General features: G+C 50.3%; 11 protein-coding genes across 11 annotated transcripts; 6 read left to right on the top strand and 5 right to left on the bottom strand.

Annotated features, from left to right (window-relative positions):
- Nucleotides 1–498: 498 nt before the first annotated feature.
- Nucleotides 499–1,441, bottom strand: Z518_04803 (CDP-diacylglycerol-serine O-phosphatidyltransferase; the record flags this gene model as incomplete). Its single annotated transcript, XM_013418509.1, has 4 exons — nucleotides 499–870; nucleotides 931–1,112; nucleotides 1,228–1,265; nucleotides 1,317–1,441. 4 exons carry the CDS (start codon nucleotides 1,439–1,441, stop codon nucleotides 499–501), a joined length of 717 nt encoding a protein of 238 aa, XP_013273963.1.
- Nucleotides 1,442–1,911: 470 nt separating this feature from the next.
- On the bottom strand, nucleotides 1,912–2,819 carry Z518_04802 (uncharacterized protein; the record flags this gene model as incomplete). Its single annotated transcript, XM_013418508.1, has 5 exons — nucleotides 1,912–2,141; nucleotides 2,194–2,222; nucleotides 2,277–2,422; nucleotides 2,472–2,572; nucleotides 2,624–2,819. The coding sequence occupies 5 exons, from the start codon at nucleotides 2,817–2,819 to the stop codon at nucleotides 1,912–1,914; spliced, it is 702 nt and encodes a 233-aa protein (XP_013273962.1).
- A 206-nt stretch (nucleotides 2,820–3,025) lies between these two features.
- Nucleotides 3,026–5,505, top strand: Z518_04801 (threonine-tRNA ligase; the record flags this gene model as incomplete). Its single annotated transcript, XM_013418507.1, has 2 exons — nucleotides 3,026–5,258; nucleotides 5,339–5,505. 2 exons carry the CDS (start codon nucleotides 3,026–3,028, stop codon nucleotides 5,503–5,505), a joined length of 2,400 nt encoding a protein of 799 aa, XP_013273961.1.
- A 483-nt stretch (nucleotides 5,506–5,988) lies between these two features.
- Nucleotides 5,989–7,167, bottom strand: Z518_04800 (uncharacterized protein; the record flags this gene model as incomplete). Its single annotated transcript, XM_013418506.1, has 3 exons — nucleotides 5,989–6,576; nucleotides 6,631–7,071; nucleotides 7,144–7,167. 3 exons carry the CDS (start codon nucleotides 7,165–7,167, stop codon nucleotides 5,989–5,991), a joined length of 1,053 nt encoding a protein of 350 aa, XP_013273960.1.
- Nucleotides 7,168–7,546: 379 nt separating this feature from the next.
- On the top strand, nucleotides 7,547–8,008 carry Z518_04799 (uncharacterized protein; the record flags this gene model as incomplete). The annotated part of the gene is made up of 2 exons (XM_013418505.1): nucleotides 7,547–7,564; nucleotides 7,616–8,008. 2 exons carry the CDS (start codon nucleotides 7,547–7,549, stop codon nucleotides 8,006–8,008), a joined length of 411 nt encoding a protein of 136 aa, XP_013273959.1.
- Nucleotides 8,009–8,789: 781 nt separating this feature from the next.
- Z518_04798 (uncharacterized protein) lies at nucleotides 8,790–9,905 on the top strand (the record flags this gene model as incomplete). The annotated part of the gene is made up of 1 exon (XM_013418504.1): nucleotides 8,790–9,905. The coding sequence occupies one exon, from the start codon at nucleotides 8,790–8,792 to the stop codon at nucleotides 9,903–9,905; it is 1,116 nt and encodes a 371-aa protein (XP_013273958.1).
- A 493-nt stretch (nucleotides 9,906–10,398) lies between these two features.
- On the bottom strand, nucleotides 10,399–12,907 carry Z518_04797 (uncharacterized protein; the record flags this gene model as incomplete). Its single annotated transcript, XM_013418503.1, has 2 exons — nucleotides 10,399–11,549; nucleotides 11,596–12,907. 2 exons carry the CDS (start codon nucleotides 12,905–12,907, stop codon nucleotides 10,399–10,401), a joined length of 2,463 nt encoding a protein of 820 aa, XP_013273957.1.
- A 463-nt stretch (nucleotides 12,908–13,370) lies between these two features.
- Z518_04796 (uncharacterized protein) lies at nucleotides 13,371–14,011 on the top strand (the record flags this gene model as incomplete). Its single annotated transcript, XM_013418502.1, has 2 exons — nucleotides 13,371–13,612; nucleotides 13,663–14,011. The coding sequence occupies 2 exons, from the start codon at nucleotides 13,371–13,373 to the stop codon at nucleotides 14,009–14,011; spliced, it is 591 nt and encodes a 196-aa protein (XP_013273956.1).
- Nucleotides 14,012–14,042: 31 nt separating this feature from the next.
- On the bottom strand, nucleotides 14,043–15,218 carry Z518_04795 (uncharacterized protein; the record flags this gene model as incomplete). Its single annotated transcript, XM_013418501.1, has 1 exon — nucleotides 14,043–15,218. One exon carries the CDS (start codon nucleotides 15,216–15,218, stop codon nucleotides 14,043–14,045), a length of 1,176 nt encoding a protein of 391 aa, XP_013273955.1.
- Nucleotides 15,219–15,496: 278 nt separating this feature from the next.
- On the top strand, nucleotides 15,497–18,617 carry Z518_04794 (uncharacterized protein; the record flags this gene model as incomplete). Its single annotated transcript, XM_013418500.1, has 6 exons — nucleotides 15,497–15,532; nucleotides 15,580–16,126; nucleotides 16,172–16,298; nucleotides 16,380–16,418; nucleotides 16,466–18,410; nucleotides 18,459–18,617. 6 exons carry the CDS (start codon nucleotides 15,497–15,499, stop codon nucleotides 18,615–18,617), a joined length of 2,853 nt encoding a protein of 950 aa, XP_013273954.1.
- Nucleotides 18,618–20,225: 1,608 nt separating this feature from the next.
- Nucleotides 20,226–20,888, top strand: Z518_04793 (uncharacterized protein; the record flags this gene model as incomplete). Its single annotated transcript, XM_013418499.1, has 1 exon — nucleotides 20,226–20,888. One exon carries the CDS (start codon nucleotides 20,226–20,228, stop codon nucleotides 20,886–20,888), a length of 663 nt encoding a protein of 220 aa, XP_013273953.1.
- Between the last annotated feature and the right edge of the window lie 227 nt (nucleotides 20,889–21,115).

Genomic DNA, 21,115 nt, shown 5'->3' with positions numbered 1-21,115 from the left:
GATAGCCTCGGGCCCTTTGTTGGAAGGGAAGCAGCTTGAAAATCTGGCCGAACTGGCAATGCTTCACAAATCTTGAATCCGGTGCAAAACACATTGCTAATAGTTCGGTTCAAGGCGCGATGATTTGCGGCGGACTGCCAAAGACCGTGATACGAAGTTCCACGGTCCTGGACAACAGGGCGGAACGGAGCTCTTTTCCATCGAGTATCATTTGCACAATCGGCGGTGATTCGGATTCAAGGAAGGTTCAGTCAGGCCTCAGGATCGGTGCCGAACTCGCGTATGAAAGGACCAAAAGCTTTCTGGGAAAGGAAGCAGAAGTAAGATTTTCGCTGTATCCATGGGTCGGCTCGAACTCTAACTCCGTTGCCATGCCATTTTCCTCATAAGCCCCAAGTTGCTGATGATGGCACACAGCAGGAGCAGTGGAGATCCAATATCAACTGGCCGCTCATAAAACTCCCCTGTGAATAGCTCGTACAAGCCGGCCCTATTTTATCATGGTTTGGGGACGTGTAAAGTCTTGCTCACCATCAAACAGCCATTCACAAAAAATATGACCGCAATGGGATGAAACTCGAACAAAGACCCGGCCAAAATAGTCCCGAAAGGCAAAGAATCGTGAATCAAACCCATAAAAGTCCATGTAGCCATGATCCCCGAGCTTGTCAGACAAGCGAACGGCACGGGGGTGCCTTCGAAATACTTCGACTTTCCGGTTTTATCCTTTGGAAGCATGGCGACCGTTACGTTGAACCGTGCTAATCGGGTCAAGCTGCAAAGCACGTAGAAGCTCAGGATCATCTGGTCAACATTGGTGCGGAATCCGATGGCAAATCCTACCACCGCGGGTGCCAATCCAAAGGAAATCTGAGGAACATTTCGTTAGATCTCGTCCATCTGCCGACGGGTGTATGGTTGTGTGCGTACCAGGTCTGCCAACGAATCTAATTCTTGTCCCATTAATGACGACTTCTTTCTCCATCGTGCCACTTTGCCATCAAAAAAGTCAAAAAACAACCCAAACGGCATATACGCGAACGCTAGCCACAAGTTTGTGAAGTCGGATGGGTCGGCCAAGCAATATCGTATCGAAGACAGAATGGACATGACTAGCATAAAAGAGGATCAGCGGTTGGTCCAAAGGCAAAATGCATTATACGTACAGCCACAGAATCCTATCATTGAATTAGCATATTCTGTCAACGAAGCATCCTCGGGGCTCACCATTCATTTCCGTGATCAAGTCCGCCAAATGTAGAGCTCTGGCCTCCAATTAGCGGTGGAAGATTTGTCTGAAGCATGGTGGACCCTACTTTATCAAACTGAAGTGGCCAGTGTCTTGAGCCAATAGCATAGCTTGCTTCTTTTGCCCATTGTCTGGAGGTGCGGTGGAAGATTCTCTTTGATCGGCATTGTTCGTACCTGATCTTCGAGACATGGTTGTGGTGAAGGTCAAAGAAAATGGGACAGGGGAGCTGCCAGAGATGAAATGGTCTGATTCAGAGGAAAGAGACCTGAGAATAGAAAAATCAGGCAATAATAGAGAAGTAGATAAAAAGGATCGACCGAAGTAACAAAAACATTTTGGAGAAACAAGGCGCAGCCACGTCGAACCAACCTCGACTGGTGGAGGCGGACGACTCATGAGCCACTCTTGTGTCGTCATCACGCAGTTCGCCCGTCGCAGGAAAATGAGTGACCCAAAAAGCCAGTCACGTGCCAGGAACAAAGAAAAAATGGAAAAGACCTTGGAATCGCTGCGAAAGAAACTTGGTCCTGCTTTCTGATTCATGCACAACCAAGACTTGTCTGTCCTAATGGAGTTGTCTTCCCAGTCCATTGTAAGGGGTATTTCCTTGAACGCCCAAGTCATGCTGTAAAAGACATTCAACAAAGCACACAGCGGGATCAGGACCTGCCGCCACCTCTTGTTCCAAAGCCACTGCCTCTCGGACCTCCTTGTCCGGCAGAGAAACTTCTCCCACGCCCTCCTCCTCTAGGAGCACCTCGAGCACCACCACCAAAAGATCCTCTGCCTCTGGGAGCTCCTCTTCCAAGTGCCCCTCGTCCTCTAGGAGCACCTCGTCCACCTCTGGCACTACCACGAGCACCCGCTGGTTTCTTGGCTTTGGCTGCACCTGCGAAAATTGTCAAACCGTTGCCTGTCTGTCCACCAAGATGGCGACTTACCTGGAGGTGGTTTGGGCTTGGGCAAAAACCTGTCAACTCCCTTAGCATCATATTCTCCCCTCGGTTTTGGTGACTCGACTCACTTCTCTAGCGGTAGCAGTTTGTCTCCTCCAATGTAGAATTTGTCCCCCTTCTTGAAAGATGTAGCTTGAATGCCTTCTTGTGGTTTGATTGTGAAGTAAACTTGATTTATGGGTCCTAGAATTTCATCCACTTTGCCTATCGTACTCTGCTTCTGTCAGAAAGGAGCGCAAAGGGGCCCGGGCAACATTTCGTACCTTGTTCTCGAGATATATCGGCGCATTGAAGAAGGGAATCTTGGGGTTAAGGGACTGGCAGACCATTTCTCCTTCGGACGCGTGCATGAATTCGCCCATTTCTGATCAAAAAGTGAGTTTCACAGATTCGCCATCGACATCTTCCAACTCACCAAGCACCTGTGCGGGTGGGCCGAAGCTCTGTTGCTGAAAACCTCCTCGCCCTGCATAACCCACCCTGGTCAGTTCAAGGGAAATTGTCGTGCGCGGAGGCTTGATTTTACCTCCGCCTCTTCCACCGAACGATCCTCTTCCTCTATCACCACCTCGAAATCCACCACGACCGCGCGAATCGCCTCGAAACGCCATTCTTGTTTGTTGTGGAGCGGAAGTGGTGGTACGAAAAGAGCTTGTCTGGGGCAATAAATTTCATACTAGTTTCCTCCATGTTCAAAGCTGCATGCGGATGCGGGCAGAATTTCAGAAAACACGTGATTGACACCTCAACCCGACACCGTACCCCCAGTGCGATATTCCCAAACCATTACTCAACCACTCTATCGAGGAATTTGATCATGAGCCACCAGAAGAAAGTCAGTCTCAATCCTCATGATCTGTGGGGAGTGCTGAAAGGCGGCGACGTGAGTCAGAACGGCACACCTGGCCCTGAGTCATCCACCCCTGGGTCCCATAATATATCAAAAAGACCAGTCAGCCCAACGTCCAAGAAGACGGTCGCTAGCAGACCCAAAGACATGTCTACCCAAGCAGCGCCAAAGGCCCGTCAGCCGCCTAAGTCGCTGCCGGATTTCATCTTGGAAAGAAATGAATTCTTCGACCAACTGAAGAAGCAGCATGATGAAGAACTGGCCGGCAGGGACAAACCTGCAATTCAAATCCAACTCACCACTGCTCCTGGTCAGGAAACCACGGTCCCGGGTAAAGCCTGGGAGACTACACCAGGTCACTTGTTGAAAAATGTCCCCAAAGAACGGGCAGGGCAGATCGTGGTCGCCAAAGTCGACGATCAGCTGTGGGATTTGGATCGACCGCTCGAAAAAGATGGCAACGTGTCCTATTTGACATTCGACGACCCAGAGGGCCGAGATGTCTTCTGGCACTCCTCAGCTCACGTCCTTGGTGAATGTGCAGAACACGAGTATGGCTGCCGACTGTCCCACGGTCCCCCCACCGCAATGGGTTTCTTCTACGACATGGCGCTGGAACCCGGTCAAGCCGTCAAAGAAGCAGAATGGCCATCTCTTGAAAGTCGGGCGAAGAAATATACCAAGGACAAGCAACCGTTTGAACGCCTCGAAGTGTCCAAAGAGAATCTGCGCAAGATGTTTGGCTACAGCAAGTACAAGATGCACTACATTGAGAAATTCGTCCCCAATGGCGCATCCTCCACAGTCTACCGCAACGGCACACTGGTCGATCTCTGCCAGGGCCCGCACCTCCAGAACACGCGCAAAATTGAATCCTTCAAGATCATGAAGAACAGCTCTGCGTATTTCTTGGGTGACCAAAACAATGATTCTCTGCAACGCATTCACGGTGTGGCATTCCCTACCAAGCAACAACTTAAAGATTGGGAGAATTTTTTGGAGGAGGCCAAGAGGCGCGATCACCAAGTCATCGGCCAGCAGCAGAAACTGTTCATGTTCAGCAGATTGTCGCCGGGTTCGCCGTTCCTTCTGCCCCATGGAACCCGGATTTTCAACGCTCTCCAGCAGATGCTGCGCGAGCAGTATTGGGAACGTGGATACCAAGAAGTCCAATCGCCCAACATGTACGCCGTTGATTTGTGGAAGACCTCGGGCCACTGGCAGCACTATCAGGATGACATGTTCCGAGTCCAGGTGAAAGACGACTCAGCGGAGCCGATACCTTTGACCGACCAGAAACCCGACAGCAAGCCTGTCGCCGAGATCAAGGATAAGGATAAAGGCGTCTTTGCGTTGAAACCAATGAACTGTCCGGGCCACTGCCTCATGTTCCGTGATGAGGAGCGTTCGTACCGTGAACTCCCCTGGCGAGTGGCCGACTTTGGCGTGTTGCACCGCAACGAAGCATCCGGCGCTCTGTCTGGCTTGACTCGTGTGCGCAAGTTCCAGCAAGACGATACACACATTTTCTGCACGAACGAGCAGGTTCAGTCTGAAATCGAAGGACTGTTTGACTTCATGGAACACGTCTACGGTCTCTTTGGATTCCCCTTCAAGTTGAAATTCTCCACCAGGCCCGAGGGCTACATGGGCACGTTGGAGGAGTGGAATACAGCAGAAACACAACTGAAGCAAGCGCTCCAGAACTTCCGTGGTGATGACTGGGAGATGAACGAAGGTGATGGCGCGTTCTACGGTCCTAAAATCGACATCACCATCTCTGACGCCTTGATGCGTGAGTACCAGTGCGCCACGATCCAACTTGACTTCCAGGGCCCGCAGAACTTCAAACTGGAATACCGCACCGGCGAGAGCGGCGAGGCGATTCACAACACCGAGCGCGATGCCAAGGGTGTTGCCCCTGGAATGGCTCGACCAGTGATGATTCACCGCGCAATTATCGGATCATTTGAACGTTTTATTGCCATTCTGTGTGAGCATTTCGCAGGAAAATGGCCCTTCTGGCTGTCTCCGCGCCAGATTTTGGTGATTCCCGTCATGAAGGCCGCCGAGGACTACGTGCGTGAGATCCAGCAAATATTCCACAAGGCCAGAATGTACATCGACATCGACGTTAGTGGGAACACCCTGCAGAAGAAGATCCGGTCCGGCCAATTGGCTCAGTACAACTTCATTTTCGGTAAGCCCAAAAAAAAAGGGGCAACCTCTTATACTGCCCACGTCCAATAGACAGACCAAGGCTAACAAGCACTGTTTCAGTTGTCGGCGCCAAAGAACAAGAGACCCGTACCGTCAACATCCGCAACCGCGACGATCCATCAACACAGAAAATGGGCGAACTGATCCCGCTGCAAAAGGCGCTTGAGCGGCTCGTCGCACTGCGCGACGAGAGAAGACTCGAAAACAAGATCGACATGTCAGACTAAAGCGATGGTCTTCAAAGAGAGCTGTGATATCATCTTGAACAACTCTTCGGACCTTTGGTTTCTGGCAATTTGTCTTCGATTACCAGTTCGTCCACGCGAACAAATGAGAGCATTGTTTCTTTTTCACTCAGCGCCCCAGAGTTAGAAAGGAAGAGAGACCCCGGTGGAGGTCGTGAAGCGGGAGGAGTGGCAGGGATACATAGATGAAAACGCCTGACTTGTTGAGAGTAGATTTTCAGTATCACCCTCCTCTCCGGTATGTCAGTTTTGGGGCCTTGTTCGAACACCCAGCAAATTCATGGAATTGTGTACTTTCAAACCATCATGGACAATCATTGACGGGAACGAGTCAAAAGCGTAGATTGAAACGCATCGGCCCCCTTTTTTAAGCTGCTAAGCATTGTTGATGTTTACAATGTCCCAAGTTAGACTTCCGAGAGAAAAGATTCCCAAGAGCCAAAAAAAGAAATCATGGACACAGACCTATGCCGTCTGCTCAGGAGTCTCCCCTTCCGCGACCACTGGCACAGGAAGACCGCGACTGGGACTCTGCAAAACCAGAGCCTCATGCCGCCTGGCGCGCAAAAAGTCGGAAACTGCTCTGATGAGAATAAACCAACCAATAATCATCAAAACATAAGAAATCCAATCGGCGCTCGTAAATCCACTAATCCCCTTACTTCCCTGAGATTGATCGCCGGAACCATCAACGGCATTGGGGTCGAAACTGTGGCTATTGGGGTCCGGTGGGGACGAATTCGAAAATTGACTCGGGTTCCCAGTATCTTGGGTTCCATCGCCCGATCCACTCATATAGAAGCCGTACTGAACAAGAGTCAGGCCCAATCCAGCTCGACTGCCATGTTTTGCTGCGTGTGTCGTGTGAAGAAGGTAGGTAAGGAGAAAACCAACGAGTTGGAATGACATGGATATCATGCCGTTCCAAACAAAGGAAAAGACTGAGCCAACGGGAAGGCCATCGACATAAACTTCATCGGATGACATGCCCGGGGCGAGAATGGTGGTTTCCCAATAGGGAGGAGTAGCATCGGCGGCAGCTTGTTCGTAAGTCTGAAGATGAATTAGTCTACTGTGCTGATATATGTGGGTTATGGTATCACCTACAGGAGGCTTTTCGTCGAGTTGTTCACCCCGTTCAGGCTTCGCAGACAAATTTGCAAACACGCCATCGGTAGGTCTCGAAACAGATCCCGGCATTGGCCTGAAAGCGGGAAGTTCAGTCACCCTCCGCTCAATCGCGGGTGTTCGTTGGCCATCAGAAGTGGACGTAGAGGGAGAAGCAGCATCTTGTCTCATCGCTCCAGGGTCGGCTCTCATCAATCGTTGTCTATCGTCACCATCATTTTCGGCATCTGACTCCTCGCCATCATCAAAAGTATCTGCGAGGTCTTGATCCGCTTCGCTAGATAGGGGATCTTGGGCTAGTAAGCGGCGCGACGTGGGTGATGACGCTCGGGATCGGAAGGAGGGAGGAGGCGAGGAAGGGATGCCCTGGGAACGATCGGGGGAGAGAGGAGAGTCAACATCGTCGTCATGCGAGTTCACCTAGACAGAGTTAGTGATGATCAAGTTCTGATGGCCAATCGTGATGGGATTCATCAGCCTAATGATACTTACCGCTTCATATCTCTGAGGGGCCATTACGAGGCCGCGGCTGAAAGATACCACCCTTGGCGGTGAATTGTGTGGGAGTGAGAGATGAGAAATGCAATGATGTGAACGGAAAGATGAAAAGGTAGGTGATTATTAGGAAATCGGAAGCACACAAGGGACTGGAAGGGAGTGGAAGGACGTCGTTGATTTGGCCCAGACGCTGTGAGCATCAGAGTCAAACCAAACTCGGAGTCACGGCAGGCCACGCCACTCAGCTTCGGGGCGCTGTGGCCAAAAGTGGAATAGCCTGATGATTGAATCGTGGCGTCATTCCCTGGACAGAGCATGGGGGTCGAAAATAATCTTCCATACTCTTTGTACCTCTTACAACCATCATTCTGCCATCTTGAATCCTATCATCTACAGCATGTCAGCCAACCAGTCCGTAAGTTCCCGTCATCGTTCGCGATGTCATTTCACTCATCCCGATATCTAGATTGCCGTCAAGCACTGGGCACGCATCATTAAACGATGGCCTGTCGACCAGCTGCGTCCTGAGTACGTCTCGTTCCAAAAATGCATGCAGAATCGTCTACAGGATCCATCTTCCACGCCTGTCACACCGGAGGCAAAGCCCAATAAAACTGTCGGAACGACAGCAGGCGAATTTACATCTAGTCCAGAAAAAGACATACGACAGGTGAATGCCCTCTACGCTCTTCTAGAAGATCGATTCGCCAAAGAATATCCCACTCCAAACGCCCTACGTCATCCTAAGGCTACCCCTACTCACTATGATGATTTGGCGAAAGAGATGGAAGCAGCTTCAACTCGAAGCTGGGCTGGGCAACTTTGGAACAGACTGAAGGGTGTTATCCGTTGGGGATAAGATACGCCGTGTGTGATCGCAGTATGCACACTCCCAGGAACGAAAAGATTGATACGTACCTTATCGAGATACATGCTAGTCCGGGAGCGGACACCCGTGATTCCCCACGAAGCGATGAAGACACTACATGTTTGCAGATCCCCATAATTGGGAAAGGTGCTGAACACACCCCGTGCGCGAGACGTGTGTATACCGCAGGTATTTGGATTATCGGCCCATTCTGGATTGGCGATCGAGTGCTTAGGTATTCTCAACACCTTCGAAATCCCTAGTCAGTGTTCAGGACGACGGGAGGATGAATATATTCTGATTGGTGGTGGAAATGAGACGAGGAGAGCTGGCATTCATTCTACTAAACGAAAGAACCTCAACGAGCTGTCAAATCCATCTGATCTTTACCAAATTGGTCGGTGGTGTTGTGGAAATCACTGAAATGGTTGCGGGCGTGATGCACGGTTCTGCAATACGCTGGAGCAAACCTGGGCAACTCGGTGGAAATCGGAGTGATGGTTGGTGGTACAGATAGATTCTGAAGCGATCAATGAGTTCTTCTGGCAGCTCAAAAAGACTCCTGGCTTTGGGTGCGATGTTCAATCTATGGCGAATACCGTTCAATGTCGGAGAACCCAGAAACATTTTCCCCCGCAAACATTTCAACCGCGGCTCAGTGATGTCCATATTACTGTACATAATTTCGTCCGCTCTCATCCTCCTACCCTTTTATTCTATCCTGTTTCTATAGAACCGTCAACCTTGTCCGGAGTTCTTCCTCTCTACAACCATGTCCAAAACCACCCCTAATCCCGTCGCCTATACCTATGGACCGCCCCGTACCGGCTTCGGAGTACACTTCATCCCAAATCCGGAACCCATCTCCGACGCAACATATCACATAGCCGGTATCCTAGTAACGGTCTTCGGGCTCAACGAACTGCTCCCTTCCACAAGCGATGTCGCAGTCCTCTGGCTCTTACACCCACGGCTGCAGACACAAGCATGCATGGCACCGTTCGCTGCCCACCTAGTCACAGAGTGGAACCGATATCAAATTCGCAGAAACCCGAAGACGAGGAAAGGTCTGATTGCTGTCTCCTTTGATCAGCGTAACCACGGAACCCGCCAAGTCAGCGCGATCGCCAACGAGGCCTGGCGTAGCGGCAATGAGCACCACGCCCAGGACATGTTCAGCTGCTACGCGGGCTCGGCGCTCGACACGTCGCTGCTTCTGGACTACTTGGCAGGATACGTCTTCCCGTCAAACGAGCGGCGCATTGTGCAAAACCTCGTCTTGGGCATCAGCCTCGGCGGGCACGCGGCCTGGCACTGTGTGATGCACGACCCGCGCATCAGTGCCGCAATCGTGACTATTGGATGCCCGGACTACGCTCGCCTGATGACCGATCGCGCCAGGCTGAGCAAGCGTAAGACCTGGACGGAGACACAGGGCAGAGACTTCTTGGGCTCGCCTGACTTCCCGGCCAACTTAGTCGAGGCGGTCCGCAAGTCCGATCCGGCCGGTCTGTTATGGTCAGGCGGTGGACTGAATCAGCAAGCGGGCCAGGAATACTTACACGACGACATGACGGCCGAGGAGAAGGAAAGACTCATGTCTCTCATGACACGATGTCTGGGGAACAAGCGCATCCTACATCTCTCGGGCGGGAGTGATAAGTTAGTCAGCTATGCGCACAGCAAGCCATTTTTGGATTGGCTGAAAAAGGCGGTCGGTAAGGGCGGCTGGTTCGACGGTAATGGCCTGTATTTGGAAGATATTGTGTATCCTGGCGTAGGGCATGAGGTACCATCGATGATGGTGGATGCGATGGTGAAATTTGTGAATGAAACGCTCGAGAATGAACAGGAGATGAGGCAAGGGAAATTGGGGAGCAAAATATGACCACAACACCAGCGGGGCAAGAAGCAATAGACATCCAAAAAAAAAAAAAAAAAAAAAAAAAAATCATGGACACTGTAATTTGAAACATCATATCGGTAGGACGTAGAAATCTATGCGGGAAGTTTCGTTTGGTCCTTTGATCATGATTGATTTCATCGAGGTGGTGATGCTAGACTCTTGCTGTGTCAACTGAGCCATTGGGCAGAACTCTGGCTCTCTACCGCTGTCGATGCAGTAGGTTCAGCGAAGGAACACACCCAGCAATCCTTGCCAAAATTGCCTGATTTTTCCACCAGCATATCGACATGATTGTATCTGTATGCAAAACAAACCCACTTGATCGAGACATGATCACTGGGGGAAAAAAAAACCGACGTTGACAACAGAAACCATCACGTTGATGAAGATTGAGGGAAATCCGCTTCTCGGCCCTCGCAAGGAGCACCCTATGCTTCTCATTTGATTCCATCAGCCGCGTCTCCGTGTTTGGGATTTAACGATTGTATCTCGCCAAAGTCTCCATAATATTTTGTACATTTTGTTGTGGTTGTTGCCCAGTTCCATATGCTGGAGCGTTACCATAACTTGGTGGTTGTTGAGAAGGAGGCGATTGTTGAGGAAATTGCCCAGCTTGACTCTGTTGACGAGCTACATTGCTGAGAATGCCCGCAAGATCAGGCGCAGGTTTCTCGCTTGTAGTTGACGTACTATTCTGTGACTCTCCAGGCTGCCGAAGGTTCGCCAGTAGCTGCTGTAGATTCGGAGCGGACGAATTGGGAGTTAAAGGCGTCTGCACCTGGCTGTGATATTGAGATTGTTGGCTGTACCGGAATTGATTGTGCTGTGGCTGTGGGAAATTTGGAGGCAATTGGGGTGCGAATTGAGGAGCCGGGTGATGGCCAAACGGTGTCTGTGGGTATCCCTGTGGTGGAAAGCCTTGAGGACTGAGCTGCACAGTTCCTCGTTCTTTTTGTCGGGCATGAAGGACAATGTCCGCCGCGACCGGGATATCAAGGTCGACATATTCGTTGAAATTGACGTTCGAAGCTCCTGTGCTTCGGTCGAAAACTTGGAGAGGAATCTTGCTGTTGAATTGAGCACTTTGAGTCAATTTGACCACTGCTTGGACACCTTCAATAATCTGCCTTTTCACGACGGCACTAAGAGGGAGTCGAGGGCTGAGCCAGATGGTCGAAGCCCGCAACCCTTTAGAACGGAAACCTTGCTCGATCCAATTGATAAAGCTTCGTGCAACTGAAGGGTCGATAATGAGGAGCTGTACGTCCGGAACATCCGCTGGTTCTCTTCGCGGCAGAGGCAACAAAGCCTCTTCGTCATATCCGGGAAGATTTGCCGGTGGGAAATTGCTTGAATACGGGGACCTGGGTCTTCCATCAGAGCCAAATTGTGGGCTTTGACCAATTTGGCGATAATCGTCTCTGGTGCGATAACTTCGAGGCGAAGGCGAACGTCTAGGGCGATAGTCGTCACGCCTATTGGGTTGGTCTCGGAAGTCACTAAAGTTTGAGCGACCATATCGGTCATTCTGGCGTGTGACTCCACGATCCGGAGAGCGAGATCGACGTCTTTTGTTGCCTTGGCCCTGACTTCTTGTGTTCTTCTGAGGCTTAGAAATCTCCAAATCTGTTCGAGTCAGTCGTGATCCGTCTGCAGGTCGATAACAACTCACGAATTTTCCTTCCTCGAATTTCGACACCTTGTTCTGCGTGAAGCGCAGCTTGGCACGACGATGCTTCCAAGTATTGGACAAAACCATACGCTTGTTTTATTGATATTTGAGCCAATCGGCCATGTTTGTGGAATGTATGGAAGAGATCACGCTTTGTAACTTTCTCCGATGGCAGATTACCGACAAAAAGCCGAGAACCTTGAGGAAATTTATCCCATATCCCTTCCGTAACATACCGTCGTTCATCCTCGAGAAATCGATCATACAGGGCTTGAGTCGTCGGAGTCCACGGACGTTCGTTCAGATCGGTTGATATCGACGATTCGGATGATTGAAGAAGATTGCTGGCGGAAGAAGGTTCAGCGTTTCTGGGCAATACTTGGCTGGCGGTCTGATCCCAGGTGCCCGGGGCTTGGGTAAGGATGCCTTGAATGGCAGGTTGGGACGTAGTTGTCTCTGTACCGTTGAGTTTGGAAGCATCGTGGTTCACTGTTTGGTACTGTTCTCGAGGGTCGCTTCTGGAGTTAGAATATGTGTAATAAGTGGGAGATTCTGGAGGATTCGCCTGCGCCGGTGGCTTGGGGGGTAAACCGGGAATTGGAGGAAATGGATTGGATCCTTGGTCGACTAGCGATGCAGCAGCAGTTGGGGCAGAAACAGGATCTGCAGCAGGGGCAGTAGAGGTAGATCGAGAAATGGTGTCCAGAAGTGACTGATAATCTACTCCACCTTTTGCTGACCGAGGGTTGGGCTTCACGGTAGACTCTGGCTCAAATGTGCTCTCAGCAGTAGTTGGAAGGCTAGAATTTCCATTGCTAACATTGGCATTGGACTCAGTGATCGACGAAGTTTCATTGCCTGTCTGCGCTGCAGTTTGGGCCTGGTTGGAGACATCTTGGGATGTGTGTGCATTTGGCTCAGACGATTGCGGAAATGTGGAAGTACTTGCAAGGGCTGGAAGAAGCGTAGACTCGATAGAAGTACCACTCTGGGTAGTCTGGCCATTTGTATCTGGGAACTGAGCATCATTCTCGAAACGGGCATTTTCTTCCTCGGCGCCTCGTAAGAAGTTTTGAACGGCGTCTTGTTCGTCAGAATTGGGTTCATTCATAGCGCGGGCAGAGTCTGAGTAAGGAGAAAAGGTTTGATTATGAGGAATGTTATAGGTGGCGGTGTCATTGAAGACTGGGTCCATTTGATTCAGCAAGACGGGAATGGTTGAAGGCTCGGGTATATGGACAGGTCGAGGGCTTTCGGGCGTCTGCGATCTACCAAAGCGTTGCGCTTCTGGCGGAGGGCTTGTATCAGTCATTTTGAGGCGGTGCAATTCATGAAGGGCGACGCAAAGGGCGAATGTGTCTCTCAGGCTGGCGACGCAGGGAAAAAAGGCTGAAGGAAAACTGAACAGGTCAAGGGAAGTTCCAGTGACAACAGTGCATCAACAGGAGAGAAGAATCGATAAGAAATAGGAGCCCCAGGTTTTTAAGAATGATGAATTGGATAGTGAGAAGAAATGCGATGTGATTGTTTGTTAGTCGGGAAAGGCGCAGGCGCAAGATCGAACTGGAGGGGGAATTTCGATGGCGAGGACGGGGCATCATGGTCGGTTCGGCAAACCTGCTCTGTGGACATGGAGCATATTCTTCGGCTAATCCACCGGAACAAGAACTTGTCTGTACAATTCCAGAACGGAGGATAAGGGAGATTGATAACTTCCTGTATCTCGCAAAGTCTTACCGATTTGCATGTTCAGACAAAATAGCAAAGTGTCGCTCATGTTTTCATGGATCAGAAAACCACCAAAAGTTCGCACTTGGTCTCATTCACGCCGAGGAACCCAACTGCCGCTCGGCTTGACTACCACCAAATTTTACTCCTCAAAGGTTGAGCTGCCCGAATATGACTACGCAGCAGCGAGGGATTGGTTTAAGAATTTCGATGCCCTGAAGGCTCTGCATGATATTGGCGAGGTTACTTACAGCCGTTCCAGTGGTCCCGGTGGCCAGAATGTCAACAAGTATGACAATGTTTTACAATTACTAGCTGACCTTATCTCATTCGTTCCAGAGTCAACTCAAAAGCGCAGTTACGTGTTCCTGTCGATCGTCTCCTTCCACTGATTCCTACCGTCTTGCACAAAGGTATTCTCTCCTCACGGTACTATGCGGAGAACTCGTCCAGTCTGGTGATTCAGGCAGATGACAGTCGAAAACAGCAGGCCAATAAAGATACATGCTTCCGCAAGCTCAACGAGCTGATTGTTGATGTTTATAAGCACGCTGTACCAGGAGAAACAAGTGAAGAACAAAAAGAGAAGGTCAGGAGGCTCCAAAAGGCGGAGAACGAAGCAAGATTGAAGAGTAAAAAGATTCATTCAAGCAAAAAGCAGAGAAGGTCGAAGAACGATCTGGACTGACGAGGCCATGCGGAATAAGTTGACGTTTCATTTATGCCGACGAAGGACTGTCTAATGACCTCAAGACTGATTGTCCCACCTTCTGAATTCCTGGGTCCGAATCTGGGTTCTGTACCAGTCTCCGCAACCAGCTTCTTGCCCATGAAAGTATCTCGGGATCATTTGTCTTCACGCGTGCCTCTTTGAGGTGTACTAGTGCCTGTCTGAAGGCCGGAGGAAAAGCCGGAGAAGAGGGCGCCAATGAGACAAGTGGTAGTTGAATATGGCAAGCCTGGCTGCACCAACTCTGTGGATTATCTTCCATCAACTTTGCTTCCACATGTTTTAAAATCTGTCGACAAGCTGAAAGTTCGTCATACTCCAAGACCATGTTGAAGAAGTCGAATCCAAAAGTTGGGTCCCGGAATTGAACCATGGCCGCGTCAAATATTGCCATGGGGATAGCACTGCTCATTGCTGATGTTGATTCCAAGTTTTGCAAGGCTGATCTGTCGACCCCATTTCCTGCCAGGTCCGGGCTGATGTCCGTCGCAGTCAAGTTTGGTAGTCGCATGAGATTCTCGTCCTCGTCAGCCTTCTCTCCTTGGTCTGGCTTGCTATTCGTTATCCCCAGTATTTGTCGACGAGCATGGATCTTGGCAATATAGGTCATCTCCAGCCTTGCATATTCCAACCACATGGCTCTAGACCCTTTGCAAAATCTGAGGCCTCGCCGCATGTAACTTCTCGCTTCCGTCATGTCACCATTCTCCTCCATGGCAAATTGCGCGGCGTAAATCCAGAGGTCCGACTTTGTAGGATGTAGCCTGAGCACATTGGTGAACATTTCTTGGAGCTTCTTGTAAGCCTTCTGTTTCCTGGCAAATTCTATTGCCTGCATCCATAGACCGACATCTCCAGGATGTTTCCGTGTTCCACGGTCGAAAACGAAAAAGATGCGCCTCTTGCCATTATGAGTCGTCGACTTGATCCCCAATCTCTTGGCCCTCTTGCGCCTCAAAGCATCAAGATTAATTTCAAATTCTGCATATCGAGCATAGTCCGTTGGTGTGGAGCCTCTGGCGTTAATTTTGTGCTCCAAGTCGGAACGTTTGCGGACAATACTGCTGATTTCGTCGGGACTGAAGACATTCTTTCGCTCGAACTCTTTCAACTCCGGTACACACTGCTCAAGGAAGTAACGAGCCTTGTCACTTGCAGCCGCCATGGAGATCAATTGCAGGTTGCTTCGGTGCCAGACTTGAAAGCAGAACTTTTTTGCTCCCCACTTTTCGGGTTTGCTCCGATTGCTCCGCCCTACAAGCATCCCGGTTCGGCAAGTTGCCCAGGCTGCGGATCATCAGGGGGCCGTGTCAACTTTCCCTTGCGCAGCTCAGAAACATCCTCCTCAATATTAAACCAAAAACTTCTTGTCACTCTTTCTCCCCTTTTTTATCATGTTCTTCTGATCCCTGCTGGTCGCCTCATAATCGTTGATTCTGCGACATGGCCCCCAGAAAAGATGGCGACGTGGTGTTTTCTGTCTGTAATCTCCATCTACGTTGTCGTTGAAACTAACGTTTTGCTAGTTCAATGGAAAATATGTTTCTTGGGTTCATACCGTTGTCGCATATGCCGCTTTTATCGGAGCGTTGATCGTTGGAGTTTCCTTACATTACCATAAGATCGTACAAAATGAATACTACGGATACCCGGATGAATGGTTTCCCTCCGTGTCTAGCACCATTGGCGATCGATATCCTGAACGATCCGTCTTCATGGTCTTCATTGCCATAACCTCGGGCCCTCGATTCGCTCTCGTTGGGTTGTGGTATTTCCTTACTAGAAGACCCAATTCGAATCTACCAGATATCATCGCCGCTACGGGCCTGTTTAGAACACTTACATGCGGTGGATGGACATACGTGACGTCTACGGATGACCACGATTGGCATGATATTTTCATGATATCGTACCTGGTTGCTACCCTTCCCTGGACGATGGGATGTCTGGCATTGAGTCCTCCAAATGCTAAGGCCGTCAAATATCGTAAGATTTTGGCCGGTCTGTTCTTTGGTACACTGGTGCCGTTGCTTTACTTCTTTATCCAACATAAGGTCCATAGGGTAGCTGGCGGTAAGCCTTTCTGCTTCAGCGTCTAGCCAACACTGACTTGTCAAGCCTATACCACCTATTCCTTTTTCGAATGGTCACTAATTCTGTTCGATGTGGCTTTTGACGCGGTTACGGCACTTGATTTCGAAGCATTTGAAATTGTCGTGAAAGACGTGAAAGGGCTCAGTCGAGGGTACGTGCAGATGCTCCCGAGATACTCAAAAGTACGACCAGGTCGAACCATGGTTTGTTGAGTGACTGACATTGTTGTTAGTGACGCCAAACTTCTTAACGAATCGATAAAGGAGAAAGCGTACGTTAAACAGACTCGTCTCAATGGCTCTACTGACCTCGATCTAGGAGCGACAGTTCCCTCATCCAAACGTCTACTTTTGAAGGCCCTTACTATTGGCCCGCTGTGCTTGACGCCGCAGCAGATATCATCCACGGCTTCGCATTCTGGTCCATTCTTACTTCCCTTGGTGTCCTTGTCTGGTACTTCCCCTTGTGGCATATGGGCATCTCTGGCTATGAGGTCATGGTCATGTCCACTATCTCACCTTTGATGCTTGGTATTCCATTCCTCCGATCTCTGGCGATCAAAAATATCAGATGGGTCCACATGTCGTCTCTGGTGGGACTCCTTGCTTGGCTTGTGAAAGATCCAGCCAATCGGTTGTTCACCGTCGGATTTGCTGTCTGGATGGGATGTCTCGCTTGGACCGCAACCTGGTATGCGGAACGAAGAAACCCAGCACGGCTTCAAAGCAGAATCCTGGCTTGGAGTATTGGACTCATCCTTTCCTCCATCGCCAAATTCGCCAATCACACCAACAACCCTGTCTGGCCAATTTTGCACTCTGGTATCGGCGGTTGGAACAAGACCGGTTTGGTGATTGCCGTCATGGCCGTTTGGCGATCGACTCGCCCGGTTTCCACCAGTGGTGGAGATTACGTGCCACCGAACCATAAAAAGGGTTCAAGTCTTCTGGCCGGCCTTGGTCTTGGCGGTCTGTTTTTCGCCATGCACTCTTTGCTCTCAGACTCCAGCACCATGATCTTATGGGTCTGGGAAGGGTATCCTGTTCACGGACCGCTTGCAGTGCCGCACGGTGCTGTCACCATTATGGTGATGAGTGCAGGACTGTTCCTTGGAGTCGCTCGACCGGGATTTTTTGAATCCTGGACGGCATATGGCTTAGGAGCCGTCGGTGCAGCGTTGCTCACCTGCTATGGTAACTGGACCGGGTATTTCGGTGGGCTCATCCTGGCCTTCTATACCATGGGAGTCGCGCCAGTTTTGATCTCTTCGGCAGTTCAACACAACCCAGCACCCACCTTCGGGCTTGGTTTTTTCCTGTACAACGTTATGGTGTTGTTCCACGTCTGGGTTGTGGCCTATGCTTTTGTTCCAGGCGGGCCACTGGTGAGAGAACATACCGACTGGGTGATGATCACCACCATGCTTATGATGGGAGCTGGTGTTTTTTCCGCATTGACAACAAACTCAAGCTACCGGCCCAAAAGCCAGTCAAGTCCACGTGCTCGGAAACAGTCAGCCTACTATCTGCACCTTCTTCTGGCGCTGCAATTGCTGACAGCCTCGATTGCTTATCTTCGCTTCCCTACGAACGACTATGCACCCTACCATAAAGATGAGAAGTTGATCACGGCGGGAATTTGGACCATTCACTTTTCGCTTGACAATGATATGTGGTCGTCTGAACGAAGAATGCGTGATGCCATTAAGGAGCTAGAGCTCGATGTGGTTGGACTTCTTGAGTCAGACCTTCAACGAATCATCATGGGCAACCGGGACACGACTCAATTCCTGGCAGAGGATCTTGGAATGTACGTCGACTATGGCCCCGGCCCCAACAAGCACACCTGGGGATCAGCCCTCCTGTCCAAATTCCCTATTCTCAATTCTACTCACCACCTACTTCCGTCACCAGTCGGTGAACTGGCGCCGGCAATAGAGGCCACCTTGGACGTGTATGGGACCCAAGTTGACGTTTTTGTGTTCCACTCCGGGCAAGAAGAAGACCCCGAAGACCGACGACTTCAGTCAGAGTATTTGGCCCGGATTATGGGAGCTACTCCTCGACCGGCAATTCTGCTAAGCTATCTTGTGATCAAACCGAATGAAGGAAATTACAACACCTATGTGAGTGAGCTTAGTGGCATGCATGACATTGACGTTCGAGATTGGGATCGCTGGTGTGAATACATCTTATACAAGGATATCAAGCGAGTGGGATATGCTCGAGTGAGCAGGGGTACTATTACAGACACTGAGATCCAAGTCAGTATCCGGCAAAGACCTTTACAGATATGGACTAACATGGTGCAGGTCGGCAAATTCGTCGTGGGAGAACCAGTATCGTACTCGGACGAGAGAATCCCAGAGGAACAGGTTCCACCGGGACGAAGGTTCCCCGCGCTATTCCGTGGTGAAGGTGTCCGTGGGCATCGATACCATGTGTTTGATGAGCCGTGGTATTATGCTTAGAGATGTGAGAGAAGTCGGGATGAGGATCTGGCCATTGTGAGCTTGTTGGAACAACGGTGGAGAGATTTTGAGCAACAATGGAAATGCTCCGAGCTGCAGTAAAAGAAAATTTATGTACAGCACCACGTTTCCACGATAATGGGGAGCGGACTCGGCGACGAGAGGAGTTCGCTTGACCGTGAACGCTCCCCGCATTTATAGATTCCTCGTATACGCCCGTTTACGGAAGAGGTCCAAAACAAGGTCCAACGCTCAGACCGGTCCTGGACGCACAGGGTGAGCGGCGAGCTTTCTCATAATGGAGCTCACCAAGTCCCAACACACCATTCGATGAGTGCCATTTGTCTGACCAGACGCCCGACCCCGCTGACGTTCTGCATCGAACTTCCGTAAAGTTCTATCCCACTCAGTCAGGACCCATGCATGCTGGCATTGTTCAACCGATTGCAACATCCTCTCCTCAACGCCGTCTATGATTGCTGTTGTCGCCAATTGACAGCGTTGTTACCTATTCATAGGTAGTCTAACGGTACGACATTCCAACAGATGATTCCCGAGTCTACGACAGACACCAAAACTGATTATCGTCCGAATTGAGCCAGATGCCAATTGCAGGTCCTGGCGGGGGGGTCATGTCTCGGTTAGAGTTTTCTCCTTGAGATGCGTCAACACCGGCCAGACAAAGATGCTGCAACTTTTGGATCTGAAGAGCGTTCCGTCCTCACAGCACGCTGAAAACAGAAGGTATTTTCTCCCAAGGACTCTTGAGGAGAGTATTGGCTGGGAGATCTAAAGAGACGCGACAACAGAATTTTGCCGCGGTTCTGTCGAGTGACATAAGACGACCTAAGCCCGCGTGAAGCCTTTTCTCGGTACATGACTGCTGCGTTCTTTGCCGCCGGTGCCTGATTCTTCCTCTGTCATCTGCCAATCGTCTTCAGGACCCTTCTTCTTTGTGACGTTTGGCAATAATTTGTAATGGAGTTTGCCATGCAGACAGTCTCGTCTTCAAACTTGGTGGTTGTTCGGCCGTTGAGAGCGGGGACGAGAGCCGTGAATGAACAGCCCGCGTTGAGAGCACACTTCTCTTCATTGAAGACGGGTATGATCTGAACCCCTGAACCAATCCGAGTTCAGAACTGAGAATCAGCCTCCATGAAATAAGCGATTGAAATACTCTGGTCACAAGAGTGTGGTCCGAATCGCTCAGCCAATAATAAAAGTTAACGGTGGCGGTCTTATCCTTATCACGAAGATGGATTGCGGGGAAGGTTAGACCGCGCAGTCTCGGAAAGACTTGAACGTCATCAAAGCTATGACTCAAACTTGATTGAAACGTGACTCAGTCAACCGTTCCATACACAAACCTCTCTTCCGCTGCCTCCGTTTGTACCCGCCAATAATAGATGCATAGCTGCCTGCCTACTCAGGTGTAGCCACCGAGTACAAAGAACGCTGCTCCAACCCCAGAACTTCCCCCATCATTCCTTTTGTTTCCCATTCCTGCAGGTCAGTAATTCCAGCAGACCATTGAATTTCCTTTGCGGTTACGGTTACGGAGCTGGTGACGGCGTTCTTCAATCCTTCGTCTCCTAACAAGTTATCATAATGGCTGATTCATCTGCTCCACCTCCTCCCGGTTCGAGGGCAATCAAGATCCCCGTGCACGTCAACAAGATGTCCGAATATTCAACGCCTAACTCACTCCGACGTAGCGAACGCTATCTCAAGAATGCCGAACGAGCCGAAGTATCAGATGCTGGTCCATCCTCGCTAGGCTCTGACCAAGAATCTCCCTGGTCCTACAGCCCTGTTCCAGGCCGGCCGCAAGATCGCCTGCAGACTGTAGCTTCTCCATCGACACAAGACCGCCAGTTCCCGGCAGCATCGAACCCGGCAGATGAATCAAATACGTCCCAACGAAAAGACAAGCACAAAGCTGGCTTCCCTCCTCCTGACAGCATGTCTACGCTATTCAGCCCCTCCTCGTCTCCGCTCGGTCCTTGCATGCTATCTTCAAGCTCCTACAAGTCTATCAACCTCAACTCACATCACGATGACCCCGATGAACCTCCCAGGTTGATCACATACACCAAACACAGTCAAGGGTTTACGTGGAATGATGAGCTATTCCTCCCGAGCTACATGCTGGGACGGTATGGACCGCGGGGAAGAAAGAAGCAATATGATGGAGACTTCGGAGATGAGGACCAATGTCCTGTGGCAGAGATCTTTGTGACTGATGAGGAGGCCGAGGCTATGATGCCATGAGCACACTGTCCTCTGATATGTTAATTGAAGCGGAGTTGCAATTGGAGGATGTCGGGTTTGAACCAACATTAAACTCTTCAGCAGGCGGTTGATCTCAATAGTAAGCGGTCGTTGCCTGGGAATTTCAAGGTCATTCTTTTGGGATGTGGACGTGTGAGTGGTTGGAGTATCGGGAAATGGTCATGGGAAGAATGCTCCACATGCAACATTATCAAAGACAATCTCAA

The sequence above is a fragment of the Rhinocladiella mackenziei genome, assembly GCF_000835555.1.
Source record: "Rhinocladiella mackenziei CBS 650.93 unplaced genomic scaffold supercont1.3, whole genome shotgun sequence".
Classification (NCBI taxonomy): Eukaryota; Fungi; Ascomycota; class Eurotiomycetes; order Chaetothyriales; family Herpotrichiellaceae; genus Rhinocladiella; species Rhinocladiella mackenziei.
The sequence above is the reverse complement of the archived record's forward strand: the minus strand, read 5'-3'. Positions and strand labels throughout refer to the sequence as shown.